This window comes from Mesoplodon densirostris, chromosome 3, assembly GCF_025265405.1.
Source record: "Mesoplodon densirostris isolate mMesDen1 chromosome 3, mMesDen1 primary haplotype, whole genome shotgun sequence".
In the NCBI taxonomy this organism is placed as follows: domain Eukaryota; kingdom Metazoa; phylum Chordata; class Mammalia; order Artiodactyla; family Ziphiidae; genus Mesoplodon; species Mesoplodon densirostris.
The window spans coordinates 28,822,250-28,841,527 of NC_082663.1; the positions used below are offsets into that span (position 1 = coordinate 28,822,250).

General features: G+C 41.4%; 1 protein-coding gene across 4 annotated transcripts in view; it reads right to left on the bottom strand.

Moving 5' to 3' along the window:
* The window catches only part of ADAMTS12 (ADAM metallopeptidase with thrombospondin type 1 motif 12), a 418,668-nt gene that overhangs the window by 386,013 nt on the left and 13,377 nt on the right, over nt 1–19,278 (bottom strand). For all 4 annotated transcript variants that reach the window (XM_060092771.1, XM_060092772.1, XM_060092769.1 and 1 more), the window contains exon 2: nt 2,588–2,949. In XM_060092771.1, coding sequence (XP_059948754.1) covers nt 2,588–2,949 — 362 coding nt within the window. The remainder of the gene's footprint in view (nt 1–2,587; nt 2,950–19,278) is intronic.

The window sequence follows — 19,278 nt, forward strand, 5'->3', positions numbered from 1 at the left end:
GTGCCTGTCCTTCTAGAACAAGGGCTCTTTCTTCTGTTACCCTAGTCATAGAGGATCAGGTGACACTGATGCTTCCAGGGTTGTCTCGTAGAAATGAAAGCAGAAATTGCAAAGGGAAAATGTGATATGAACCCAGAGGAAACCCAGAGGATTAGGACCATGAAGCCAGAAGATATCCCCTGGTTCAACCAAGCACTGTATGAGACCCTGGGAGAAGAAGAAAAGAATAGGGCATCTTTTTTTATTTTGTGTCATTTATGAAATGATAACTAGCTACATATGAAAATCTAGATTTACCAAAAAAAAAAAAAAAAAGGCAAAGCAAGACTTTCCACTTATCGTATAAAACAAGTCATCCCCAGAGGTCCTTCAGAATATTGAACTCTCTTGGTACCTTTAAACTGATGTACAATGTTTTACAGTAATTTTCCCACAGTTTTCAAGCAAAGCCAAACTAGACAGGTACAGAATAAGCAGACTCTTAAATTATGAAGAGCAGGATTCTCATCAAACTGTAGGTAAGGATGGGAGGATTTGAGATGAGCGCTTCCTGTAGGAATGTGAATGCCACCAGCGGGTTTTCCCGGCAAAACAACCCCGGTCAGACTTCCCTGGTGGCGCAGTGGTTAAGAATCCACCTGCCAATGCAGGGGACATGGGTTTGAACCCTGGTCCAGGAAGATCCCACATGCCACGGAGCAACTAAGCCAATGCACCACAACTACTGAGCCTGTGCTCTAAAGCCCGTGAGCCACAACTACTGAGCCCACGTGCCACAACTACTGAAGCCCACACGCCTAGAGCCCGTGCTCCACGACAAGAGAAGCCACCGCAATGAGAAGCCCACGCACCGCAACGAAGAGGAGCCCCCGCTCGTCACAACTAGAGAAAGCCCACGTGCAGCAACAAAGACCCAACGCAGCCAAAAATAAACAAACAAAAAATTAATTAATTAATTTAAAAAAAAAAAAAAAAAGCCCAGGTACAGGTGCCAAGGCCAACGCCCAAGTCTCTGCCACAACTGTCCCCAGGACTCCGGAGGCTTTCCGCCCGCAGTCAGTCCCTAAGTACCCTTGGTGAGTGCTGGGGCCTGCCCCCTACTCCAGCATGACAAAACCTCAACCTAAGTCCTAGGCACTGTTCACCATGCAGCTGCCAGTGGGGCTGTCACTGTTGTCACTGCTAGCAGTACGGGGGAACAAAGGGACCACTTTTTTTTTAAGGTTTAAATTTTGAAAAACAAGCTTGGTCACATTTTGAGATGCAGCACAGAACGAGACTTGGGCTCAAATTAACAACAGCACAGTAAAGATATTCAACATCTCCAAGCTGCATCATCCGTTAAAACATAGCTAAACTGGTGGCGGGGTTGGGGGGGGACCTTGTAGAGAGGACAATGTGCATAAATCACATAATAAGCCACACATTCCAGTGCCTGGCATATTAGAAATATAAATAATAATAATAGCAGCCAATATTCATTGAGTATCTCTTATTTACTAAATACTCTTCTAGGATTTATATATATATATGAATTCATTTAATTCTCACAGTACTGTATTACAGGGGTCAGCAAACTTTTTCTGCAAAGGCCAGATGGCAAATATCTGGGGCCTCGTGGCCCCATACGGTCCCTATCCTGACCACTCAGCTCTGCTGTTGTAGCTCAAAAGCAGCCATAGACAATATAAACACATGGGCATATCTGTGTTTCAATAAAATTTTATTTATAGAAACAAGAGGTGGTCCAGATTTGGCCCGTGGGCTGTAGTTTGCCAACCCCTGCTCTGTGAGTTGGGCGCTCTCATTATCTCCATTTTACAGAGGAGAAAATGGAGACACAAAGGAATCAACTGACAGCCCAAGGGCCCACATGATATCTGATTATAAACTACACACAGTCAACAATTAGATCATAGCAGCTGCTGCCATCACCATCCCATCTGTAAGCCTTGCACTCAGAAGGGGCTGGCCACCCAGTCCAGATCCAGGTTTTCCTAACTCAAAAGGGGCTGGCCACCCAGTCCAGATCCAGGTTTTCCTAACTCAGAAGGGGCTGGCCAGCCAGTCCAGATCCAGGTTTTCCTAACTCAGAAGGGGCTGGCCAGCCAGTCCAGATCCAGGTTTTCCTAACTCAAAAGGGGCTGGCCACCCAGTCCAGATCCAGGTTTTCCTAACTCAGAAGGGGCTGGCCACCCAGTCCAGATCCAGGTTTTCCTAACTCAGAAGGGGCTGGCCAGCCAGTCCAGATCCAGGTTTTCCTAACTCAGAAGGGGCTGGCCAGCCAGTCAGTCACCAGCACACTCAGAGCTGCCTCAGAGGTTGAAAACCCAACCCCAATCCCCTCCTCTTCTTGCCCTGATATTCCTGGTTGAAGTTCTTCCTGGACCCTCCACGTCCTTATTCTCCGCACCACCCAGACTGATTTTAATTTTATGCATTTTCTCCCCAGCCTGTTTGGAAGCCCAGACCATGCACATCACAAGTGCGCAATTCCTATGTGTTAAATGCATCTACCAACCCACTGGCACTGGGTGTGCAGGCCACGACAGTCAGGGACTGAGGGCAGAGAAGTAAGGGGACTCACCAGTCCATGGCAGGCACTGAGGGCTGCAGTCCCAACCCTGGTGCCTTGTTGCAGAACTGTGCCCCTGAGATGGCAGGGGGGACCCGAGGAAGCCTCCATCTTCACATGGGAGAGGTTCCCATATCTCCTCTCCACGATGTAGCTTTTGGAAAGTAATCCCTGATTGACCGTCAAGTTAAAAAACAGGTCCTTCTCCTCATGGGAAATTCTATAGTACACCCGGTCCTCTGGACTATCCAAATCTCTCTTCCTCCTGCTGCTGGTGACAGGATGGTGCAAGCCATAAGATAGAAAATGCCCACTCGCGTCGACTCGGACAGGAGCCACCACGTGGTATTCTGGCAGGGACTTGACAAAATGCTCTGGAAAAAAAGGAGACGCAGAATAAGCCTAAGAGATCCCTGCTGAGTCTGTGGCAAGACAAATACACCTTGTTTGGAACTTAGATTTTACCCTGTTGATTGCAAAATCCTACTGTTGAAGTGTAGAGATCGTTTCCACCATACAAACACCATCAATATCAAATTCCCCGAACAACACAAATTTACCCGGGGCTCTCTCATAGATGACAGGTGGCTGTCTCACCTGACACCAAGACATAGCTCTGGATGTCAGATGTTTTACTGCAGACAAACTAAGACAAGAATTAACTCATGAGGAATATGGTTAGGAAAGGGGCAAGATCATTATGACAAACAGGAACATTTCAGGTCTAGAGTTCATTAATACAAATCACAGGGCTTCACTGTTTATTATAAGGAGCGTAAATGCCTCTGGAATTTCCAGTTAAGTCACATTGGAGGAAAAATGCAAAAGCACAGTGAACCCATCATGTACACTCTGACAAGCCTTACACGGTTACAGCACAAGTGTTCTGTAATGTAGCAATGAGTACTTAAAAGAACTTGGGTGTTTCTTTTTCAATTTTATAAAATATACAACATAAAATGGTAAGGGAACATATTAGGATCAGAGGCATGGGGTCAAAATATGAAAATTGCCACTTTAAAAATGCAAGACACGCACACTTCTTCCTTCCTTCTACACACGAGAACACAGACACCTTTTGACTTTCTCAAATTGAAATCCCCACCACTGCCTCTTCATTTTCCTGTATGAGAATAACAAGGAATCTAACTAGTAAGGAGTAAGCATTAGGCTCTGGATTACAGACTACTTAAAGCAAACCATTAACCACTTACGCAGATAAACGAATCTTTTGCCTGAGGCAAAAAAAAAAAAAAAAAAAAAAAGAGGGAGGGAAGGAAGGAAAGAAGAAAACAAAAGGGGAAGGAGAGGGAGAAGGAGAGAGAGAAAGGGGAAAAAAATTCTACTTTTTTCTACTTTTCTATTTCCACCTCCCAACTGTACCTCTTGCACTTTGTAACTTGTGTTACTTTGTTCAAGTTACCTCCCCAACTACAATGTCTTTCACACTCTCTATCAAAATCTTATGTTTAACATAATCTTATGCTTATTTTTTAAAGTCCCAACTCAAATTCTCCCTCTTCTTTCTCCTAATGTCCTTGCTTAAAGTTCTTTCTCCCTCCCCCTGAACCCCCATGTTCTTACTTTCTGTAGCTTCCAGAACAGCCCAATTTTACAAAGCCTTTTGTTTATTATATTATTGATTCCCAAACCCTTTAGAGGTCAGAATCTTGCACATCACAGGTACCCAATTCATTTGTGTGGATGTAGCAGCGAACACATTTGTAGCTGGCTAAACAAAAGAACTGGACTTGACAGGGTACAATTATAAAAGAGTTTTTTTCCAGACAACTGCCTTCAAACACACTTGTCGTTCATCTGTGCCTTGGATGAAATATAGGACAGACAACATCAAAAAACAACCCAATTGAAAACACGGGCAGAGGACCTGAACAGACATTTTTCCAAAGGAGTCATACAGATGGCCAACAGGCGCATTAAAAGATGCTCAACCTCACTAATCATTGGGGAAATGCAAATTAAAACTACAATGAGATATCACCTCACACCTGTCAGAATGCCTATCATCAAAAAGACAACAAATAACAACTGTTGGCGAGGATGTGGAGAAAAGGCAACCCTTGTACATTGTTGGGGGGAATGTAAGTTGCTGCAGACCTTATGGGAAACAGTATGGCAGTTCCTCAAAAAACTAAAAATAGAACTACCATATGATCCAGCAATTCCACTTCTCGGTATTTCTCCAAAGAAAACAAAAGCACTAATTCGAAAACATATATGCACCCCAATGTTCATAGCAGCATTATTTATGACAGACAAGATATGGAAGCAACATAAGTGTCTATCAATAGATGAATGGATAAGAAAGATGTGATATATATATACAATGGAATATTACTCAGCCATAAAATATTACTAGGCATAAAAAATAATGAAATCTCACATTTGCGACAACATGGATGAACCTAGAAGGTATAATACTAAGTGAAATAAGAGAAAGATAAATACCCTATGATCTCACTTATATATGGTATCTAAAAAACAAAACAAATGAACAAACATAACAAAACAGAACAGACTCATAAATACAGAAAATAAACAGGTGGTTGCCAAAGGGGAAGGGGTAGGGGGGTGAGTGGAATAGATGAGGGAGATTAAGAGATACAAACTTCCAGTTACCAAATGAGTTATGGGGATGAAATATACAGTGTGGGGAATACAGTCAATAATATTGTCATAGGGAAACCTTCAAGATGATGGAGGAGTAAGACATGGAAATCACCTTCTTCCCCACAAATACATCGGAAATACATCTATATGTGGAATAGCTCCTACAGAACACCTACTGAAAGCTGGCAGAAGACTCAGGCTTCCCAAAAGGCAAGAAACTCCCCATGTACCTGGGCAGGGCAAAAGAAAAAAGAAAAAACAGAGACAAAAGAATTGGGACGGGACCTGCACTTCTGGGAAGGAGCTGTGCAGGAGGAAAAGTTTCCACACACTAGGAAGCCCCTTCACTGGTGGAAACAGGGGGGTGGGTTGGGGGGAAGCTTCGGAGCCACGGAGGAGAGCGCAACAGTGGGGGTGCGGAGGACAAAGTGGAGAGATTCCCGCACAGAGGATCGGTGCTGACCAGCAGTCACCAGCCTGAGAGGCTTATTTGCTCACCCGCCAGGGCGGGTGGGGGCTGGGAGCTGAGGCTTAGGCTTCGGAGGCCAGATCCCAGGGAGAGGACTGGGGTTGGCTGCGTGAACACAGCCTGAAGGGGCTAGTGTGCCACAGCTAGCCGAGAGGGAGTCCAGGAAAAAGTCTGGAGCTTCCGAAGGGGCAACAGACCATTGTTTTGGGGTGCACGAGGAGAGGGGATTCAGAGCACCACCTAAACGAGCTCCAGAGATGGGCGCGATCTGCGGCTATCAGTGCAGACCCCAGAGACGGGCATGAAATGCTAAGGCTGCTGCTGAAGCCACGAAGAAGCCTGTGTGCAAGCACAGGTCACTGTCCGCACCTCCCCTCCCAGAAGCCTGTGCAGCCCACCACTGCCAGGGTCCCGTGATGCAGGGACAACATCCCAGGGAGAACACACGGCACGCCTCAGACTGCTGCAATGTCATGCTGGTCTCTGCTGCCACAGGCTCACCCCACATCCATGCCCCTTCCTCCCCCCGGCCTGAGTGAGTCAGAGTCCCCTAATCAGCTGCTCTTTTAACCTCTTCCTGTCTGGGGGAAGAACAGATGCCCTCAGGCGATCTACACACAGAGGCAGGGCCAAATCCAAAGCTGAACGGCAGGAGCTGTGTGAACAAAGAAGAGAAAGGGAAATCCCTCCCAGCAGCCTTAGGAGCAGTGGATTAATCTCCACAGTCAACTTGATGCACCCAGCATCTGTGGAATACCTGAATAGACAATGAAACATCCCAAAATTGAGGAGGTGGACTTTGGAAGCAACTGTGGACTTGGCGTTTGCTTTCTGCATCTAATTTGTTTCTGGATTTATGTTTAACTTACTTTAGTATTTAGAGCTTATTATCACTGGTAGATTTGTTTATTGATTAGGTTGCTCTCTTCCTTTTTTTTTTTTAGCATAGATATATAATTTTTTCCCCTTTTTCTCTTTTTGTGACTGTGTATGTGTAAGTTTCTCGGTGTGATTTTGTCTGTATAGTTTTGCTTTTATCATTTGTCCTAGGGTTCTGTCTGTCGTTTTTTTTAAAAAAATATATAGATTTTAGGGGTTTCTCTGGTGGCGCAGTGGTTGAGAGTCTGCCTGCCAATGCAGGGAACATGGGTTCATGCCCCAGTCCGGGAAGATCCCACATGCTGCAGAGTGACTGGGCCAGTGAGCCATGGCCGCTTAGCCTGCACGTCCGGAGGCTGTGCTCTGCAACGGGAGAGGCCACAACACTGAGAGGCCCGCGTACCGCAAAAAAATAAAAAATAAAAATAAATAAATATAGATTTTAGTGCTTATTATCTTTGATGGATTTGTTTTTGGGTTTGGTTGCTCTGTTCGTTCTTTCTTTTACTTTTTTTTCTTTTGTTTATTACTTTAAAAATGTTTTTTAATTTTTAATAATTAAAAAAATTTTATTATAATAACTTTATTTTATTTTATTTTTCTTTCTTTCTTTCTTTTCTTCTCCCTTTTTTTCTGAGCCATGTGGCTGACAGAGTGTTGGTGCTCCAGCTGAGTGTCAAGCCTGTGCCTCTGATGTGGGAGAGCCGAGTTCCAGACATTGGTCCACCAGAGACCTCCTAGATCCATGTAATATCAAACAGCAAAAGCTCTCCCAGATATCTCCATCTCAACACTAAGACCCACCTCCACTCAACAAGCAGCAAGCTACAGTGCTGGACACCCTATGCCAAACAAATAGCAAGACAGAAACACAACACCACCCATTAGCAGAAAGGTTGCCTAAAATCATAATAAGGTCACAAACACCCCAAAACACACCACCGAATGCGGTCCTGCAAGAAAGACAAGATCCAGCCTCACCCACCAGAACACAGGCACCAGTCCCCTCCACCAGGAAGCCTACACAACCCACTGAACCAACGTTAGCCACCGCGGGCAAACACCAAAAACAACGGGAACTACGAACCTGCAGCCTGTGAAAAGGAGACACCAAACACAGAAAGTTAAGCAAAATGAGAAGACAGAGAAACACACAACAGATGAAGGAGCAAGGGAAAAATCCACCAGGCCAAAAGATGAAGAGGAAATAGGTCTACCTGACAAGGAATTCAGAGTAATGAGAGTAAAGATGATCCAAAATCTTGGAAAAAGAATGGAGAAAACACAAGAAACGTTTAACAAGGACCTAAAAAACTAAAGAGCAAACAAACAATGATGAACAACACAAAAAATGAAATTAAAAATTCTCTAGAAGGAATCAATAGCAGAAAAACTGAGGCAGAAGAACGGATAAGTGACCTGGAAGGTAAAATAGTGGAAATAACTACCACAGAGCAGAATAAAGAAAATAGAATGAAAAGAATTGAGGACAGTCTCAGAGACCTCTGGGACATCATTAAACACACCAACATTCGAATTATAGGGGTTCCAGAAGACGAAGAGAAAAAGAAAGGGACTGAGAAAATATTTGAAGAGATTATAGTTGAAAACTTCCTTAATATGGGAAAGGAAATAGTCAATCAAGTCCAGGAAGTGCAGAGAGTCCCATAAAGGATAAATCCAAGAAGAGGCATGCCAAGACACATATTAATCAAACTATCAAAAAATAAATACAAAGAAAAAATATTAAAAGCAGCAAGGGAAAAACAACAAATAACATACAACAGAATCCCCATAAGGTTAACAGCTTATCTTTCAGCAGAAACTCTGGAGCCAGAAGGGGATGACAGGACATATTTAAAGTGATGAAAGGGAAAAACTACAATCAAGATTACTCTACCCAGCAAGGATCTCATTCAGATTGAATGGAGAAATTAAAAACTTTACAGACAAGCAAAAGCTGAGAATTCAGACCCACCAAACCAGCTTAACAACAAAAGCTAAAGGAACCTCTCTAGGAAGGAAACACAAGAGAAGGAAAAGACCTACAATAACAAACCAAAAACAATTAAGAAAATGGTAATAGGAACATACATATTGATAACTACCTTAAATGTAAATGGATTAAATGCTCCAACCAAAAGACATAGACTGGCTGAATGGATTCAAAAACAAGACCCATATATATGCTGTCTACAAGAGACCCACATCAGACTTAGGGACACATACATACTGAAAGTGAGAGGATGGAAAAAGATATTCCACTCAAATGGAAATCAAAAGAAAGCTGGACAAGCAAGTCTCCTATCAGACAAAATAGACTTTAAAATGAAGACTATTGCAAGAGAGAAAGAAGGACACTACATAATGATCATAGGATCAACCCAAGAAGAAGATATGACAATTGGAAATATTTATGCACCCAACACAGGAGCACCTCAACACATAAGGCAAATGCTAACAACCATAAAAGGGGAAATAGACAGTAACACAAGAATAGTAGGGGACTCTAACACCCCACTTTCAGCAATGGACAGATCATCCAAAACGTAAATAAATAAGGAAACACAAGCTCTAAATGATACATTAAACAAGATGGACTTAACTGATATTTACAGAACATTCCATCCAAAAACAATAGAATACACTTTCTTGTCAAGTCCTCATGCAACATTCTCCAGGATAGATCATACCTTGGGTCACAAATCAAGCCTTGGTAAATTTAAGAAAACTGAAATCATCTCAAGTATCTTTTCTGACCACAATGCTATGAGCCTAGATATCAATTACAGGAAAAAAATCTATAAAAAATGCAAACACATGGAGGATAAACAATACTCTACTTAATAACCAAGAAATCACTGAAGAAATCAAACAGGAAATCAAAAAATACCTAGAAATGAATGACAATGAAAACACGACGACCCAAAACCTATGGGATGCAGCAAAAGCAGTTCTAAGAGGGAAGTTTATAGCAATACAATCCTACCTCAAGAAACAAGAAACAGCTCAAATAAACAACTTAACCTTACACGTAAAGCAAGTAGAGAAAGAAGAACAAAAAAAAACCCAAAGTTAGCTGGAAAGAAATCGTAAATATCAGATCAGAAATAAATGAAAAAGAAATGAAGGAAATGATGGCAAAGATCAATAAAACTAAAAGCTGGTTCTTTGACTTCCGGGTAAGATGGCGGAAGAGTAAGACACGGAGACCGCCTTCCTCCCCACGGATACACCAGAAATACAGCTACACTTGGAACAACTCCTACAGAACACCTACTGAATGCTGGCAGAAGACCCCAGACCTCCCAAAAGGCAAGAAACTCCCCACATACCTGGGTAGGGCAAAGCGGAGAGATCCCCACACAGAGGATCGGTGCCGAGCGGCACTCACCAGCCCGAGAGGCTTGTCTGCTCGCCCGCTGGGGCGCGCAGCGCTGGAAGCTGAGGCTCGGGCTTCGGTCAGAGCGCAGGGAGAGGACTGGGGCTGGCGGCAAGAACTCAGCCTAAAGGGGGCTAATGTGCCACAGCTAGCCGGGAGGGAGTCCGGGAAAACTCTGGAGCTGCTGAAGAGGCAAGAGACTTTTTCTTCCCTCTTGGTTTCCTGGTGCGCGAGGAGACGGGATTAAGAGCACTGCTTAAAGGGGCTCCACAGACGGGCGCGAGTCGCGACTGAAAGCGTGGAGCCCAGTGATGGGTGTGGGACGCTGGGGCTGCTGCTGCCGCCGCCAAGAAGCCTGTGTGCGAGCGCAGGTCACTGCCCACACCGCCCTTCCGGGAGCCTGTGCAGCCCACCACTGCCGGGGTCCCGGGATCCAGGGGTGGCTTCCCTGGGAGAACGCACGGCGCGCCTCAGGCTGGTGCAATGTCACGCCGACCTCTGCCACTGCAGGCTCGCCCCGCATTCCGTGCCCCTCCCTCCCGCCCGGCCTGAGTGAGCCAGAGTCCCCGAAGAGGCTGCTCCTTTAACCCTGTCCTGTCTGAGCGAAGAACAGACGCCCTCCGGCGACCTACATGCAGAGGCGGGGCCAAATCCAAAGCTGAGAACCAGGAGCTGTGAGAACAAAGAAGAGAAAGGGAAATCTCTCCCAGCAGCCCAGAAGCAGTGGATTAAAGCTCCACAATCAACTTGATGTACCCTGCATCTGTGGAATACAGGAATAGACAACAAATCATCCCAAATTGAGGAGCCAGGAGTCAGTGCTGTGCCTCTGAGGTGGGAGAGCCAACTTCAGGACACTGGTCCACAAGAGACCTCCCAGCTCCACATAATATCAAACGGCAAAAATCTTCCAGAGATCTCCATCTCAACACCAGCACCCAGCTTCACTCAACGACCAGCAAGCTACAGTGCTGGACACCCTAGGCCAAACAACTAGCAAGACAGGAACACAACGCCACCCATTAGCAGAGAGGTGGCCTAAAATCATAAAAAGTCCGCAGACACCCCAAAACACACCACCAGACGTGGACCTGCCCACCAGAAAGACAAGATCCAGCCGCATCCACCAGAACACAGGCACTAGTCCCCTCCACCAGGAAGCCTACACAACCCACTAAACCAACCTTAGCCACTGGGGACAGACACCAAAAACAACGGGAACTACGAACCTGCAGCCTGCAAAAAGGAGACCCCAAACACAGTAACCTAAGCAAAATGAGAAGACAGAAAAACACACAGCAGGAGAAGGAGCAAGATAAAAACCCACCAGATCTAACAAATGAAGAGGTAATAGGCAGTCTACCTGAAAAAGAATTCAGAATAATTATGGTAAAGATGATCCAAGATTCTATTTCCCAGATCCAAAATCTTGGAAATAGAATATACAAAATGCAAGAAACAGTAAACAAGGACCTAGAAGAACTAAAGATGAATCAAGCATTGATTAAAAACACAATACATGAAATAAAAAATACTCTAGATGGGATCAATAGCAGAATAACTGAGGCAGAAGAACGGATAAGTGAGGTGGAAGATAAAATAGTGGAAATAACTGCTGCAGAGCAAAATAAAGAAAAAAGAATGAAAAGAACAGAGGACAGTCTCAGAGACCTCTGGGACAACATTAAACACACCAACATTCGAATTATAGGGGTTCCAGAAGAAGAAGAGAAAAAGAAAGGGACGGAGAAAATATTTGAAGAGATTATAGTTGAAAACTTCCCTAATATGGGAAAGGAAATAGTTAATCAAGTCGAGGAGGCACAGAGAGTCCCATACAGAATAAATCCAAGGAGAAATACGCCAAGACACATATTAATCAAACTGTCAAAAATTAAACACAAAGAAATCATATTAAAAAGCAGCAAGGCAAAAACAACAAATAACACACAAGGGAATCCCCATCAGGATAACAGCTGATCTCTCAGCAGAAAGTCTACAAGCCAGAAGGGAGTGGCAGGACATAATTAAAGTGATGAAGGAGAAAAACCTGCAACCAAGATTACCCAGCAAGGATCTCATTGAGATTTGATGGAGAAATTAAAACGTTTACAGACAAGCAAAAGCTGAGAGAGTTCAGCACCACCAAACCAGCTTTACAACAAATGCTAAAGGAAATTCTCTAGGCAAGAAACACAACAGAAGTAAAATACCTACAACAACGAACCCAAAACAATTAAGAAAATGGGAACAGGAACATACATATCGATAATTACCTTAAATATAAATGGACTAAATGCTCCCACCAAAAGACACAGATTGGCTGAATGGATACAAAAACAAGACCCATATATATGCTGTCTACAAGAGACCCACTTCAGACCTAGAGACACATACAGACTGAAAGTAAGGGGATGGAAAAAGATATTCCATGCAAATGGAAACCAAAAGAAAGCTGGAGTAGCAATTCTCATATCAGGCAAAATAGACTTTAAAATAAAGACTACTAGAAGAGACAAAGAAGGACACTACGTAATGATCAAGGGATCGATCCAGGAAGAAGATATAACAATTGTAAATATTTATGCACCAAACATAGGAGCACCTCAATACATAAGGCAAATACTAACAGCCATAAAAGGAGAAATCGACAGTAACACACTCATAGTAGGGGACTTTAACACCCCACTTTCACCAATGGACAGATCATCCAAAATGAAAATAAATAAGGAAACACAAGCTTTAAATGATACATTAAACAAGATGGACTTAATTGATATTTATAGGACATTCCATCCAAAAACAACAGAATACACATTTTTCTCAAGTGCTCATGGAACTTTCTCCAGGATAGATCATATCTTGGGTCACAAATCAAGCCTTGGTAAATTTAAGAAAATTGAAATTGTATCAAGTATCTTTTCCGACCACAATGCTATGAGACTAGAAATCAATTACAGGAAAAGAGCTGTAAAAAATACAAACACATGGAGGCTAAACAATACACTACTTAATAACGAAGTGATCACTGAAGAAATCAAAGAGGAAATTAAAAAATACCTAGAAACAAATGACAATGGAGACACGATGACCCAAAACCTATGGGATGCAGCAAAAGCAGTTCTAAGAGGGAAGTTTATAGCAATACAATCCCACCTTAAGAAACAGGAAACATCTCAAATAAACAACCTAACCTTGCACCTAAAGCAATTAGAGAAAGAAGAACAAAAACATCCCAAAGTTAGCAGAAGGAAAGAAATCATAAAAATCAGATCAGAAATAAATGAAAAAGAAATGAAGGAAACGATAGCAAAGATCAATAAAACTAAAAGCTGGTTCTTTGAGAAGATAAACAAAATTGATAAACCATTAGCCAGACTCATCAAGAAAAAAAAGGGAGAAGACTCAAATCAATAGAATTAGAAATGAAAAAGGAGAAGTAACAACTGACACTGCAGAAATACAAAAGATCATGAGAGATTACTATAAGCAACTCTATGCCAATAAAATGGACAACCTGGAAGAAATGGACAAATTCTTAGAAATGCACAACCTGCCAAGACTGAATCAGGAAGAAATAGAAAATATGAACAGACGAATCACAAGCACTGAAATTGAAACTGTGATAAAAAATCTTCCAACAAACAAAAGCCCATGACAGATGGCTTCACAGGCGAATTCTATCAAGCATTTAGAGAAGAGCCAACACCTATCCTTCTGAAACTCTTCCAAAATATAGCAGAGGGAGGAACACTCCCAAACTCATTCTACGAGGCCACCATCACCTTGATACCAAAACCAGACAAGGATGTCACAAACAAAGAAAACTACAGGCCAATATCACTGATGAACATAGATGCAAAAATCCTCAACAAAATACTAGCAAACAGAATCCAACAGCACATTAAAAGGATCATACACCATGATCAAGTGGGGTTTATTCCAGGAATGCAAGGATGCTTCAATATATGCAAATCAATCAACGTGATACACCATATTAACAAATTGAAGGAGAAAAACCATATGATCATCTCAATAGATGCAGAGAAAGCTTTTGACAAAATTCAACACCCATTTATGATAAAAACCCTGCAGAAAGTAGGCATAGAGGGAACTTTCCTCAACATAATAAAGGCCATATATGACAAACCCACAGCCAGCATCGTCCTCAATGGTGAAAAACTGAAACCATTTCCACTAAGATCAGGAACAAGACAAGGTTGCCCACTATCACCACTCTTATTCAACCTAGTTTTGGAAGTTTTAGCCACAGCAATCAGAGAAGAAAAGGAAATAAAAGGAATCCAAATTGGAAAAGCAGAAGTAAAGCTGTCACTGTTTGCAGATGACATGATACTATACATAGAGAATCCTAAAGATGCTACCAGAAAACTACTAGAGTTAATCAATGAATTTGGTAAAGTTGCAGGATACAAAATTAATGCACAGAAATCTCTGGCATTCCTATATACTAATGATGAAAAATCTGAAAGTGAAATCAAGGAAACACTCCCATTTACCATTGCAACGAAAAGAATAAAATATCTAGGAATAAACCTACCTAAGGAGACAAAAGACCTGTATACAGAAAATTATAAGACACTGATGAAAGAAATTAAAGATGATACAAATAGATGGAGAGATGTACCATGTTCTTGGATTGGAAGAATCAACATTGTGAAAATGACTCTACTACCCAAAGCAATCTACAGATTCAATGCAATCCCTATCAAACTACCACTGGCATTTTTCACAGAACTAGAACAAAAAAATTCAAAATTTGTATGGAAACACAAAAGACCCCGAATAGCCAAAGCAATCTTGAGAACGAAAAATGGAGCTGGAGGAATCAGGCTCCCTTACTTCAGACTATACTACAAAGCTACAGTAATCAAGACAGTATGGTACTGGCACAAAAACAGAAAGATAGATCAATGGAACAGGATAGAAAGCCCAGAGTTAAACCCACGGACATATGGTCACCTTATCTTTGATAAAGGAGGCAGGAATGTACAGTGGAGAAAGGACAGTCTCTTCAATAGGTGGTGTTGGGAAAACTGGATAGGGACATGTAAAAGTATGAGATTAGATCACTCCCTAACACCATACACAAAAATAAGCTCAAAATGGATTAAAGACCTAAATGTAAGGCCAGAAACTATCAAACTCTTAGAGGAAAACATAGGTAGAACACTCTATGACATAAATCACAGCAAGATCCTTTTTGACCCACCTCCTAGAGAAATGGAAATAAAGACAAAAATAAACACATGGGACCTAATGAAACTTAAAAGCTTTTGCACAGCAAAGGAAACCATAAACAAGACCAAAAGACAACCCTAAGAATGGGAGAAAATATTTGTAAATGAAGCAACTGACAAAGGATTAATCTCCAAAATTTATAAGCAGCTCATGCAGCTCAATAACAAAAAAAACAAACAACCCAATCCAAAAATGGGCAGAAGACCTAAATAGACATTTCTCCACAGAAGATATACAGACTGCCAACAAACACATGAAAGGATGCTCAACATCTTTACTCATTAGAGAAATGCAAATCAAAACTACAATGAGATATCATCTCACACCAGTCAGAATGGCCATCATCAAAAAATCTAGAAACAATAAATGCTGGAGAGGGTGTGGAGAAAAGGGAACACTCTTGCACTGCTGGTGGGAATGTGAATTGGTACAGCCACTATGGAGAACAGTATGGAGGTTCCTTAAAAAACTACAAATAGAACTACCATATGACCTAGCAATCCCACTACTGGGCATATACCCTGAGAAAACCATAATTCAAAAAGAGACATGTACCAAAATGTTCATAGCAGCCCTATTTACAATAGCCCGGAGATGGAAACAACCTAAGTGTCCATCATCGGATGAATGGATAAAGAAGATGTGGCACATATATACAATGGAATATTACTCAGCCATAAAAAGAAATGAAATTGAGCTATTTGTAATGAGGTGGATGGACCTAGAGTCTGTCATACAGAGTGAAGTAAGTCAGAAAGAGAAAGACAAATACTGTATGCTAACACATATATATGGAATTTAAGAAAAAAAATGTCATGAAGAACATAGGGGTAGGACAGGAATAAAGACACAGACCTACTAGAGAATGGACTTGAGGATATGGGGAGGGGGAAGGGTAAGCTGTGACAAAGTGAAAGAGCGGCATGGACATATATACACTACCAAACGTAAGGTAGATAGCTAGTGGGAAGCAGCCGCATAGCACAGGGAGATCAGCTCGGTGCTTTGTGACCGCCTGGAGGGGTTGGATAGGGAGCGTGGGACGGAGATGCAAAAGGGAGGGGATATGGAAACATATGTATATGTATAACTGATTAAATTTGTTATAAAGCAAACAAAAAAAAAGCTGATTCTTTGAGAAGATAAACAAAATTGATAAATCATTAGCCAGACCCATCAGGAAAAAAAGGGAGAAGACTCAAATCAATAGAAGTAGAAATGAAAAAGGAGAAGTAACAATGGACATTGCAGAAATACAAAGGATCATGAGAGATTACTACAAGCAACTCTATGCCAATAAAATGGAAAACCTGGAAGAAATGGACAAATTCTTAGAAAAGCACAACCTTCCAAGACTGAATCAGGAAGAAATAGCATATGTAAACAGACCAATCACAAGCACTGAAATTGAGACTGTGATTAAAATCTTCCAACAAACAAAAGTCCAGGACAGATAGGTTCACAGTCGAATTCTATCAAACATTTAGAGAAGAGCAAACACCAATCCTTCTCAAACTCTTCCAAAATACAGCAGAGTGAGGAACACTCCCAATCTCATTCTATGAGACCACCATCACCCTGATACCCAAACCAGACAAAGACGTCACAAAGAAAGAAAACTACAGGCCAATATCACTGATGAACATAGATGCAAAATCCTCAACAAAATACTAACAAACAGAATCCAACAGCACATTAAAAGATCATACACCATGATCAAGTGGGATTTATCCCAGGAAGGCAAGGATTCTTCAGTATACACAAATCAATCAATGTGATACATCATATTAACAAATTGAAGGATAAAAACCATATGATTTTCTCAATAGATGCAGAAAAACCTTTTGCCAAATTCAACACCGAGTTATGCTAAAAACCCTCCAGAAAGTAGGCATAGAGGGAACGTACCTCAACATAATAAAGGTCATATATGACAAACCCACAGCCAACATCGTTTTCAATGGTGAAAAAATGAAACCATTTCCTCTAAGATCAGGAATAAGGCAAGATTGCCCACTCTCACCACTATCATTCAACATAGTTTTGGAAGTTTTAGCCATAGCAATCAGTGAAGATAAAGAAATAAAAGGAATCCAAATCAGAAAAGAAGAAGTAAAGTTGTCATTGTTTGCAGATGATATGATACTATACATAAAGAATCCTAAAGATGTTAACAGAAAATTACTAGAGCTAATCAATGAATTTGGTAAAGTAGCAGGATACAAAATTAATGCCCAGAAATCTCTGGCATTCCTATACACTAGTGATGAAAAATCTGAAAGAGAAATTAAGGAAACACTCCCATTTACCACTGCAACAAAAAGAATAAAATACCTAGGAATAAACCTACCTAACGAGACAAAAGACCTGTATGCAGAAAACTATAAGACACTGATGAAAGAAATTAAAGATGATACAAACAGATGGAGAGATATACCATATTCTTGGATAGGGAGAATCAACATTGTGAAAATGACTATACTACCCAAATCAATCTATGCATTCAATGCAATCATTATCAAACTACCAATGGCATTTTTCGCAGAAGTAGAACAAAAAATTTCACAATGTGTATGGAAACACAGAGGAACCCAAATAGACAAAGCAATCTTGAGAAAGAAAAACGGAGCTAGGGGAATCAGTCTCCCGGACTCAGACTATACTACAAAGCTACAGTAATCAAGACAGTGTGGTACTGGCACAAAAACAGAAATATAGTTCAATGGAACAGGATAAAAAGCCCAAAGACAAACCCACACACATATGGTCACCTTATCTTTGATAATGGAGGCAAGAATATACAATGGAGAAAGGACAGCCTCTTCAATAAGTGGTGCTGGGAAAACTGGACAACTACATGTAAAAGAATGAAATTAGAACACTCCCTAACATCATACACAAAAATAAGCTCAAAATGGATTAAAAACCTAAAAGTAAGGCCAGACACTATAAAACTCTTAGAGGAAAACATAGGTAGAACACTCTCTGACATAAATCTCAGCAAGATCCTTTTTGACCCACCTCCTAGAGAAATGGAAATAAAAACAAAAATAAACAAATGGGACCTAATGAAACTTCAAAGTTTTTGCACAGCAAAGGAAAACATAAACAAGATGAAAAGACAACCCTCAGAATGGGAGAAAAATATTTGCAAATGAAGCAACTGACAAAGGATTAATCTCCAAAATTTACAGGCATCTCATGCAGCTCAATATCAAGAAAAAAAAATAATGCAATCCAAAACTGGCCAGAAGACCTAAATAGACATTTCTCCAAAGAAGATATACAGATTGCCAAGAAACAGATGAAAGGATGCTCAACATCACTAATCATTAGAGAAATGTAAATCAAAACAACAAGGAGGTATCACCTCACACCAGTCAGAATGGCCATCATCAAATAATCTACAAACAGTAAGTGCTGGAGAGGGTGTGGAGAAAAGGGAACCCTCCTGCACTGTTGGTGGGAATGTAAATTGATACAGACACTATGGAGAACAGTAATGGAGGTTCCTTAAGAAACTAAAAATAGAACTACCATATGATCCAACAATCCCACTACTGGGCATATACCCTGAGAAAACCATAATTCAAAAAGAGTCACATACCACAATGTTCATTGTGGCTCTATTTACAATAGCCAGGACATGGACACAACCGAAGTGTCCATTGACAGATGAATGGATAAAGATGTGGCACATATATACAATGGAATATTACTCAGCCATAAAAAAGAAATGAAACTGAGTTATTTGTAGTGAGGTGGATGGACCTAGAGTATGTCATACAGAGTGAAGTAAGTCAGAAAGAGAAAAACAAATACCATATGCTAACACATATATATAGAATCTAAAAAAAAAAAGGCTCTGAAGAACATAGGAGCAGGACATGTAGAGAATGGACTTGAGGACACATGGAGGGGGAAGGGTAAGCTGGGACAAAGTGAGAGAGTGGCGTGTACATATATACACTACCAGATGTAAAATAGATAGCTAGTGGGAAGCAGCTGCATAGCACAGGGAGATCAGCTCAGTGCTTTGTGACCACCTAGAGGGGTGGGATAGGGAGGTTGGGAGGGAGA